The 10,863-nt window shown below is 37.5% G+C and overlaps 1 protein-coding gene and 1 long non-coding RNA gene across 6 annotated transcripts in view; one reads left to right on the top strand and one right to left on the bottom strand.

The window, feature by feature from the left end:
• Positions 1–10,863, top strand: part of col12a1b (collagen, type XII, alpha 1b) — a 146,268-nt gene that overhangs the window by 107,694 nt on the left and 27,711 nt on the right. For all 5 annotated transcript variants that reach the window (XM_024290520.2, XM_024290521.2, XM_036210692.1 and 2 more), the window contains 10 exons: positions 1,067–1,219; positions 2,240–2,314; positions 3,101–3,240; positions 3,980–4,103; positions 4,183–4,326; positions 4,973–5,137; positions 5,228–5,266; positions 5,349–5,487; positions 8,518–8,660; positions 8,984–9,093. In XM_024290520.2, the coding sequence (XP_024146288.1) occupies positions 1,067–1,219; positions 2,240–2,314; positions 3,101–3,240; positions 3,980–4,103; positions 4,183–4,326; positions 4,973–5,137; positions 5,228–5,266; positions 5,349–5,487; positions 8,518–8,660; positions 8,984–9,093 (1,232 nt within the window). The remainder of the gene's footprint in view (positions 1–1,066; positions 1,220–2,239; positions 2,315–3,100; positions 3,241–3,979; positions 4,104–4,182; positions 4,327–4,972; positions 5,138–5,227; positions 5,267–5,348; positions 5,488–8,517; positions 8,661–8,983; positions 9,094–10,863) is intronic.
• On the bottom strand, positions 2,297–5,381 carry LOC112157654. The gene is made up of 3 exons (XR_002921190.2): positions 5,264–5,381; positions 3,096–3,299; positions 2,297–2,452 (listed from the first exon to the last, which is right to left on the bottom strand). It is a non-coding gene; the product is annotated as an uncharacterized LOC112157654 (long non-coding RNA).

Raw genomic sequence — 10,863 nt, 5'->3', positions numbered from 1 at the left:
CAAATTAGCGAAAAACATTAGCATGTTGTTAAAATATTAGCTAAACTCCAAATTAGCCTAAAAAAACCTCAGTACTTTTCAAATTAGCGAAAAACTTTAGCATGTTGTTAAAATATTAGCTAAACTCCAAATTAGCCTAAAGAAAACCTCTGTAGATAACAAATTAGCCAAAAATGCTAGCATGATGCTAAAATATTAGCTAAACTAAAAATTTTTTTTTATTACTATAAAATATGTAAACATAGCCCATGAATATATTTAAAGGTTTGTTGCTAATCCACTTAAAATTTTAAAATTTGAAGACTTTTCTTATTCCTTTCCCATGGGGCATTTCTTGCTCAATATTTAAAAAACGATCAAATTTAAAACAATAATAAACTCTATTTATGAAGCACTTAAATTCTCCGTAAGACCCAAAGTGCTGTACAATCACAGAATAAAAGCATTTAAAAATAAGATAAATATAGATTAAAATTGATTAAAAATAGTATACAGTATTATGAATACCAAAAATACAAGCAGTAATGTCCCGAACAGGCTGAGCGTTCTGATACCAAGATTGCTGGAAATGAGCGGGAGAATCACTACTGTGTGAATGTTTACTAAGCATTCACAGGAACAAGGAACGATCTGCGAGGAGACAAACGAGCTGGTTACCGAACGTCACTCAGTCTGACTCAGTGAAAAGTAGCAGTCGTCATCTCTGGCAGCCGTTTCTGCAATAAACACATTTTGTTTGCTTCTGCTTACTGCAGCACTCTGTGTAAACACGGAGCCTTATTAGTAATATATCCCTGCTCAGCCATGCAGAGAGGTAAACACATTCATAGATCGGCCCACTCGTTGTGTCACTCGTCTTTTTCTTGGTTTAGCAAAGAAACACTAGAACATATAAATTAGTTTGAGCAGAACTGCATCACTTATGTTTGTCTATAATAAAGCAAGCAGGGATTGTCACCTTTAGCAATTTCTTCAGGTATATGTTCTCAAACGGAATACGTTGCATATCATTTAATCATTACCTGTTTCTAGAAATGATGCAGATCCCTGTTTTTGCTCTTTTCAGCTTTCAGCAAAGGACAACAGGAGACGACCATTCCCGCCGGCTTGCCTCAGTACTGCTTTGAGGGTCTCTCCCCGGATGCTCTCTACACCGCCACTGTTTTTGTTCAGACTCCATATCTGGAAGGTCCCGGAGTCAGCGCCAATGAGAGGACTTGTAAGTGCTGCCATATTCTCTATGCCTTCTTTAAGCTACACTTAACTTTCAACTTGCATTCAACGTCTTGTATATGGAGCCCGAAAACGGTCGTAGAAACTTGTGTAACGATGCGTAAACGAGAATTTTGAACGCAAAAGCCGAAACATGCAGATAAGGGCCTTTACATAGACTTTTCATGGGAAATGCTCGTTGAAACTCATGTTGCTGAGGGAGGTGTGTCCATAGTTGAGACAGACTCATATATCAGTTTATGGTGTTAAGTTTTGGAACTCATTTGATATAACATTTAAACCATGCAAAATACAGTTGAATTAAAAAAATATCTTTGTGGATCAAGTATTTGATGGATACTCTACAATGATGGAATGGAATTAGACAAAAACAAACTGCAGAGTGGTGACTTGGATTGGTTTGGAAAGGGGTTATGATTTCTAGGTTAGATTAGATTAGGTTAGGTTAGGTTAGGTTAGGTTAGATGAGACTAGACTAGGTTAGGTTAGAATTGGTTTGGTTTGGTTTGGTTTGGTTAGGTTAGGTTAGACTTGACAAGACTAGACTATTGAGGTGAGATGAGACTAGGTTAGGTTAGACGAGATAAGGCTAGGCTAGGTAATTTTAGGTGAGACGAGGTTACGTTAGGTTAGGTTAGGTTGGGTTGGGTTAGGTTGGGTTAGAAATGGTTTATTTCAAGCAATCAAGAAAACAAAATAATAAATAATAATTCATGTACCGTACAATCAATCAACAGAAGCTTACATCCATAAAGACATGTCAAATACAGGATAACTAGACAATAAAAGTCATTGTTATGCTGTTGTCATCTTGTGTTGATGTGCTGATGTAGAGTAGATCATTTTCTTCAGTCTGACTCCTGTTGCTCATAGCTTGTTTTATTGTAAGATATCTTGTATGCATAGTTAAGTTGACATGAACAATAAATAAACCTTTGGTTCCAAACAGACCAAAATAACCTTCCAAAAAAAGTGTTTTTGATGACTGCTTCATCTGTTCTCACAGTGGTGGAGCCGACTCCAGTTCCAACTCTGCCGCCCACCCCGACCCCCCCACCCACCATCCCCCCTGCGTGGGCAGGTAAGTCCGCAATGGCCACTTTTTGGGGTCGCTTTCCCTCAGGAGTGATGTAACGTTGACTCACTTGCTGTGGCTTTGGTCTTTCCATCCCACGAATGACATGATACTTCCAGGAAAGATGGAACCCAGAAGATCAGGCTGTGGGGTGGAAAGTAAAACTAAATGCAATTTAACTGTAATTTAAAACCACTGGGAGAACTGTGACCCTAAAAATGTGATCTTAAGGAAACGAAGCTGAAAGTATTCATAATTAATTATGGTATTTTGGTAGACATGCTCATTAAAAGTAGATTTTTGTGGAACTTCAGAGCAAATATTTTACCAATGAAGCCACATCAGCATGTATATTTGTGCAACATCATAAAAATGAAACACTAATAAAGCCTTTCCTGGGGTTTAGTTTTACAGAAGTGATGCTGTTCTGGGTCCTCCAACCAAAAGCCGGTTTTAAATGGAAACAGCCACAAGGAAACAATGATTGTCAAATGTAATGGCAGCTCAGCGGGGCACACAAAGCAAAGAACAAGACAGTTCTCACTAACTATTCAGGTGTTGAAGTAAAGCAATCAGGCCAGATGGAAACCTTTGTTTGTTTTGTCTTTTATAATGTGTTTATCCATTTCATCACATATGTTCATTCTTTTAAAACGGAGCGGGGTCCTATAACATTGTTACACAATCCCAGCTGATTGTTATTAAAATCCTGTTGTGTGTTGATGCCATTTCCTCTGCTGGTGTTGTGGATTTAAAGTGTCTCACAGGATGTTTTTTTTTGTTTTACCTCAGTTTGTAAAGGTGCCAAAGCAGATGTGGTGTTCGTCATCGACGGGTCCTGGAGTATCGGCGAGGAGAGTTTCACCAAAGTCGTGAACTTTGTCTCCACCGTGATCGGCGCTTTTGATGTTGTTGGACCCTCAGGAATGCAGGTCTGTGCAGACAGATGTGCTTTTGACAGCATGCACGGGCGCAGCCTCCAAGTACCTGTCTGCAGCAAATTTGTGGACAAAAAAGGGTGTATGTAAAGAACAAAACGTCAGCTCTTTCTTAGCAGTACTTTATAGCTTTGAAAATCTGTCGATATTTCATGTTTTTCCACATCACAAGCCTTCAAGGACAAAAAGAAAGTCAGGCATGGTTTCGATTTGTAATCCAGAACTTTAGCTAGGGCTGGGTATCGATGATAATTTCCAGAAACTATTTAACTCGAGTCACCAGAGGGATGATTTGATTTCCATTTTTTTTATTCTTTCAATCCATTCAATATAATTTGATTCAATTATATTTTGAGTGTTTCAGTTTGGCCACTAGGTGGCGAAGTACACTTTTTTAAAGAAGAATAAGCAAAAAAAATGTTTTTTAGACCACAAATGGTTACTTTAAAATATTTCCTTAAAATAGTTTGGAAAATTCATGTCTGTAAGTTTATAAAGATGTTAATTTAGTCAGAAATGTTTATGTCGACCAAGCATTAGCATTAGCCGTCCTATGGGGAATTCTATTAAACGTTAGCATCAAGCTAGCAGACTTTAGCTTTATGTGTTAAATCAATTTATATTTTTATTAATTGATATTGATCTATTGATTCAGACTGATTTTGTCAACCCAGCCCCAATTTTAACTGATATTTACCATTTTTTAAAAATTGTTCTTTGCTTGTCCCCATAGGTGTCCTTTGTGCAATTTAGCGATGGTGCAAAAACAGAGTTTAAGCTCAATGCTTACAGAGATAAAGGCATTGCTATGGCTGCGCTGCCTCTCATAGGTTACAGAGGAGGGAACACCAAGACAGGTTCGACCACACACCTTAAACTGATACAGATGATCGCTGGAGGTCGCCTCTTTTACACCGATTTCCTTTTCCTGAGTAGGAATGGCTCTGAAACACACCTACGAGAAAGCCTTTTCCATTGAAAACGGAATGAGGAGGAACGTCCCCAAAGTGGTTGTGACCATCACTGACGGACGCTCGCAGGACGATGTGAAGCAGAATGCTGCTAAGCTGCAGCAGGCAGGTAATGGTCCACGATTCATTATGATCCCAATTAGGGATGGGTATCGATTATAATCAGTGTGATTCCAATATTTTTTTTTTTTTTGATCCTTCCAATTCTCTGACTTAAATTCAGTTTTGAGTTTACACATTTAGTTTAGAATTACATTAATAAACTATATGTTTTACATAGATTTTCTAAAGGAGAAGTTCTAACAAAAATGTTCAGATCATTAACATTGTAAACATTGTTCTGCTTCTCCTGGAGGACGTTTCAGTTCGACCACTAGGTGGCGATCGCGCTATAGAATTACACCTTATTTCAGAAGAAGAAGAAAGTATGAGCAAAAACTGTGTTTTAGACCACAACTGGTTACTTTAAAAATATTTCCTTTAAACAGTTTGAAAAATGTATGCCTGTGAGTTTATAAAGAAGTTCATTTAGTCAGCAATGTATGTTTACGTCAACCGAGTGTTAGCATTAGCCGTCCTAATGGAAATTCCATTAAACGTTAGCATCAAGCTAGCAGACTTTAGCTTTATGTGCTAAATCAATCTCTAATTCTATGAATCGATTCTTGATCTGTTAAGTTTAAATCGATTTTATCAACCCAGCCCCGTGTTCATGTTTTGCAACATGAAAACCAGAAAAAATTTGTCGTCCTCAGGTTACAGCGTTTTTGCGATCGGTGTCGCTGATGTGGACTTCAGCGAGTTGCAAGTGATCGGCAGCAAACCCACGGACAGACACGTCTTCGTCGTGGATGATTTTGACGCTTTCGACACCATTAAGGAAAACCTCATAACCTTCATCTGTGAAACTGCAAGTTCATGTGAGAATAAACTGAATTTAACAGGACATGGACAAAAGGAGACAAACTAAACAAACACTGAAATCCTTCATTTTCTTTTCTATTCCACAGCATGTCCGTTGATTTTCCTCAATGGATTTTCCTCACCTGGTGAGTGTTAAATCCACTCCCATAAACGTATGAATCCTCACTGTGACCTTTCCTTTATTCATTGATGACTTTGTTGCTGCAGGCTTCAGAATGCTGGAAGCCTTCAACCTCACAGAGAAGACCTACGGTTACACTCAGGGCGTCTCCATGGAGCCGGGCTCCTTCAACAGTTACACCGCCTACAGGCTGCACAAGAACGCCTTCCTGAATCAGCCAAGCGTGTGAGTGTCACAAACACGACCTGCTGAGGATTTGTTGTTTTTGGCTTAAACAAGCAGTGAGGAGTGGAGAAAAAATAATAGCTCCTGCATCCTTTGAATACAAAATGATTCCAATCGTGGGAAAATGAGGCTCAGTTGTTGCTCTGGGATACTGGGGGCGTGTCTTCTGGGAAAAATGATGGATAGTGGTAAACAAAAGCGAATTGTTTAAACTGAACTTTCATGGAAGCTCAAAGCCCTTAAATGTTTCTATTAGACCGTACTTGATGAAAACTTGTCAACCTGCAACTATGCATCACTATAGCAAAAAAAAGAGAGTATTCTATTAGTAATCCAGCTTAACCATCTATTTCATTGCTGATATCGACATTTTGTTTCAAAATTAAAGAGTGGTCCAAACCAGCATTTTGAGTCGGACCATTAAAGTCACACTTCCAGACTGCATCCTGGTCCAAATGTTAAATAGTGATTTGCACGTTGTATTTAGAGCCCAGTTTTGGGACATTGTGTCCCAGTCAAGGTCACTCACATGTGAAAGTTGACAGTGTAAAATATTGTCGGCAGGAACGTGAAGTTTTGCTACCATCTGTTGCAGCTCTTTTTTTGGTGGATTTATGAGGCTCTGTGAAGTCAGGCGGAGGCACAGGTCACAGCGAAGGGCGCTCTGCCATTAAAACATCCTTTATGTTTTAGCTGATTCTGACAATGTTTCCAGAGAGAGCCTCCATTAAACCAGTGAGTTCAAATCCCAACGTGCAACTGCTACAAAAAACAACCAACACCAATGTCTCATTTCTATATAGTGACATTGGTGAAAAGAAAAAAACACTAATGTGCTCTTAAATGAGGCAGTGATCCACTAAAGAAATAAAAATAAGGCTGGTTAGAGGAACAGTAACTGGTGACTTTAACCCTTTAACACAGGAGCTCCAGTGTTTATGATCTTTGAGTTACTGCTCGAGCCGCTTTTCTATTTCAGAATCTGCTGGAATTAGGTTGATCGGGTTAATGGTTGAAAAGTTAGTTTGTAAAAAAAAAAAATGTGTGTTTAAGCATCACTGGCGTTAAAGGTGTTAAAGGGTTTATCATTTTAGGATATCTTTAGTAGCCTATTCTCTGTCTTTAGGTTTTGCTGGTTTAATTGCTCCAAACAGATTTTAAAGCTTTTTATCTCTTTATTTTTTTGTCATGTTTTTGGTTTATCTATCTTTCTATCTAGCTAGCTACTAACTAGCTAGCTATCATCAAGACTTTTACTCATGTCTAGGTTAAAAGTTGACCTTTTACTTGATTCTCAAATAAATTTATCTAGCTAGCTAGCTATCAACTAAACATTTACTAACTTCTACATTAAAAGTTTACTTTTTAATTAATTTTCACATAATGTATTCATCTAAAGTTATAACTATCTAGCCATCTATCTAGTTAGCTAGCTATCTAGCTAGCTATCATCAAGACTTTTACCCATGTCTACATTAAAATTTGACATTTTACTTAGTTCTCAAATGAATCTATCTTAAGCTAGCTATCTAGATATCTGTCATTGAGACTTTACTCATTTCTATTAAAAAAGTAGACTTTTTACTTGTTTCTCACATAAATTTATCAAAGGCTAGCTATCTAGCTATCTGTCCAGCTTGATATCATGCTAGCTATCGAGGTGGCTATCTAGCTAGCTACCTTTTAAGACTTTTACTCATTTCTACATTAAAAGTTGACTTTTTACTTCATTCTCACATAAATCTATCTATCTAGCGCTAGCTATCCAGCTATCTACCTATCTATAATGAAAACTTCTACTCATTCCTAGATTAAAAGTTGACTCTTTACTTGATTCTCACATAAATCTATATAACTAAAGCACGTGTCAAACTCAAGGCCCGGGGGCCGAACCCGGCCCTCCAGATTATTTTATTTTATTGCTAATGGCCCGATGCTATCTTTTGTTCATTTCTAACTTGTATAATTTTTACAAAATATATTTTTATGGAGAGTAAAATATTGACAGTTACTTAAGGTTTAAGTGGATTTACTCTGGAATAATATTCCTGCCCTTTTATTATTCATAATTATGCTAAAAAGTTATAGTTTTAAAGTTTTAAAAATTGGCATTCTGCTAGCTTTTTGAGCTGTTTTGGCATTTACTAAGATTTTTTATGCTATTTTGGAGCTTAGCTAATATTTTAGCTACATGCTAGCTGTTTTGGCTAATTTTGTCTTTTTAAAAAGAAATTCAGGCTGTTTTGGAGTAAGGCTAATATTTACACACTAGCTGGTTTCTTCAATTTTGGCTTTTTCAGTTTTGTTAGGCTATTTTGAAGTTTATTTTTTCAGCTAGCTGTTTTGGCTAACCTAAGTTTTTTTTTTTTAGTTTTTTAGGCTAATTTGACATTTAGATAACATTTTAGCTATTAGCTTCCGTGTTTTTAGCCATCAGCACTAGCATCTTCAGCAGCCAAATTCAGCTTAGAGCATTCACACTAGCATAATTGCAAATAATGCTATATATCTAGTTCATAATTATGTTAAAAAGTTTAACGTATTAAAAATGTTGTTTTAGAGCGTTCAATAAATGTTCCTGCTGTTCATCCCACAATTGAATGTGTGTTTTGGATTTTGACCCCTTGTGCGATTGAGTTTGACACCCCTGATCTAAAGCTAGCTATCTATCATCAAGACTTTTACTAACTTCTACATTAAAAGTTTACTTTGTACTTAATTCTCACATAAATGTTGCCTGTTAATGAGCAGTGAAGTCAAATGCTACTAAAATATCTTAAAGAGATTTCTTTATGATTATAGTTTTTCCACAACTCAAAAAACCTTTCTTGTTAAGCCCAATCTTTCTTTTAAAAATGGCACAACCATTACTCATCGCTTATAAACCTGTCGGAACAGAATGACATCATAATTGAGACTTCTTAATTTATACCCTGTACCCTCTAATAAAAATGTAATATTCCAAAAAAAATCCTTCGGAGACTGAATAAATGTAACTGGTTGTTCCTCGTCTTTTCAAACCCTGAATAGAGACATCCATCCTGACGGACTTCCTCCCTCCTACACCATCATCCTCATGTTCCGCCTGCTGCCAGACACGCCGAAAGAGGCTTTCGACATCTGGCAGGTGGCGACCAAAGATCACAAGCCGGAGACCGGCGTCACTATTGACCGTAAATATCCTCTCTGTGTATCCTCTGATGTGTGTGTTGTGAAAACAGCCTAATTGGTTTAAAGAACGGCACCGCAGCTCGTGTGATGGGGAGCAGCTGTGTGTTCACGAGCAGGAAGGAACCGGCTGTTTCTATCTCAGCTGATAACCCACCAGAGTTTAAAGTTATGGAGCTTATTAAAAGTTTATTTTGTAAGAGACACCTCTTCAGATAATCTCCCCCAAAATTTTGAACCCTTAAGCAGAAAGGCTTAATCCTATTCAAACGTGACCCATGTACTTCTGCAGGTGAACACTAATGTTTAATATTTTGTGTTCTCTCAGCTTCTGCTCAGACGATATCATTCTACAACAAAGATGAAACCGGAGAGATGCAGAAAGTCACGTTTGACGATCAGAGAGTGAAGATGATCTTTCATGGAAGCTTCCATAAGGTAAGCAACAAGACTGAATCAGACATTCTGCTTAGAGGAGGATTTTCCTGCAGGAAATCCTCCAAACTGTGGTTTTGCTTAGAGTCAGAGAAGACAAAGAACAAAGTTGGACATCAAACGTGCCCTCAGCGGTTGACTTTTTTAAATTTTTGGTCAGAGGTGTGATACATCAAACGAAGCGCTCTTCTTTGTTCTCCCTGACATCCCTGAGATCATGCAGGCACTGCAGATGCCTCAGATTCCAAATGTGGTTTATATTTCAGAGGAAAACACCTCATATGCAACAGCAGAGCTTGGGTTAAGGCAGCTCGCGCAGATGGTCGTGTGCAGGCTGTAAACGGCCTCGCCACGAGAACTGCTTTTTATTCATCACGTGCAAACCATCTCAGTTAAACCAGCGAGTTTGTAGTAGAAGGAGGAGAGAAGGTGAACATGTGAGGATAATTAGTCTTCATGTTTATCCCCAATTTTGATAAAAGATCATTTTAAAGTTATTTTAAACCAAATATTTATATGTTTGCTAACTTAATCAAAGGTCATTCATTTTGCAAATTGAATATTAAAATTTTTATAAAGGAGAAATTCAATATTAGAAAATAATGCATTTCATTCCAGCTTTATGGAGTAATTTTCTTTTAGTGCTGTTAGTCTCAGACAAGCTGCTGGTCTGAAAACACTGCAGTTGCAGGTAAGTAAATGTTTGGTCACTAAGTTTGCTTTAGAAATAAAAACTATCAGAGCAGCTTTGAGGTGCCATGATTAAAGTTAGAATTAAAAACCAACACATTTTTTTATGGCTCTTTTCTCATGATGGAGGACATTTATAAAGAAAATGAAAATTAAAACTGCATTTCTGAGTATTTCTTTATTCAAATCGTTATGAATCTGGAGCAGATGGACCCGACAAGCTTCCTGCTCCGCTCCATTCTGAGACTTCCAGACAAATAGATCCATGAACGTCTTTGTTTTACTCGACTTAGATGAAATCTGCATGAAAAAGCAACAATGCACCAGTAATATTAGTGGGTGGAAGGGACTGTAAGCTAGCATGTATACAGATAGGTGATGGGAAGTGGGGGCGGGCTAGGCCTGCGTGCTGCTTTGCAAACAAATCATTCCAGTCACTTTCTAAAATAGATTAAAAATAGATTAAAAACGTGATTTTCTTGTCTGCTTGTGATGGTTGCAGGAAGATTTTTTAAGAAAACTGCAACAATTAAGCTAAATATTTGAAAGCTTGAGTTAATTTCTGAATTGGACAAAACTTCATTTCATCAGAATAATTGAATTTCCATAGTTTTTGCCTCATCTCTCTTGAAAATGAATCAAAACTTGATGGCAGCAGGAGTTTAAATAACTTTAAAAGCTTCAGTTACAGGTGAAATGTTAGCAGCAGTTTCTGGATGACGTGGGTTTTATCATCACCACTCACATTTGCTGAGTCAGCTCTGGCTGGACGGCTAAAATCCTCCCCCATCAATCTGCCAGTTCTGCTGCAGATACCTGAAGGCGTTTGGATCTCCGTGGTCCAATGGGACCCAACAAATATAATTCAAGCGATCTGCGTCATCCTGTGAGAGTCGGATTAACCGAGCTGCCAAAACTACAAAAAGGAATTTTAAAACCTTCGTAATAAAAGAACATTCTTTGATCAAACAAAAACCAAAAAGTATCTCTTAAATCAGACAAATAGAGACAGAAGAGAAATCTTTTAGTAAAACAGTCAGATGTTTCAGGAAAATATAAATGGAAATGGAAGTTTTTTAGACG

The sequence above is a fragment of the Oryzias melastigma genome, linkage group LG24 (assembly GCF_002922805.2).
Source record: "Oryzias melastigma strain HK-1 linkage group LG24, ASM292280v2, whole genome shotgun sequence".
In the NCBI taxonomy this organism is placed as follows: domain Eukaryota; kingdom Metazoa; phylum Chordata; class Actinopteri; order Beloniformes; family Adrianichthyidae; genus Oryzias; species Oryzias melastigma.
The sequence above is the reverse complement of the archived record's forward strand: the minus strand, read 5'-3'. Positions and strand labels throughout refer to the sequence as shown.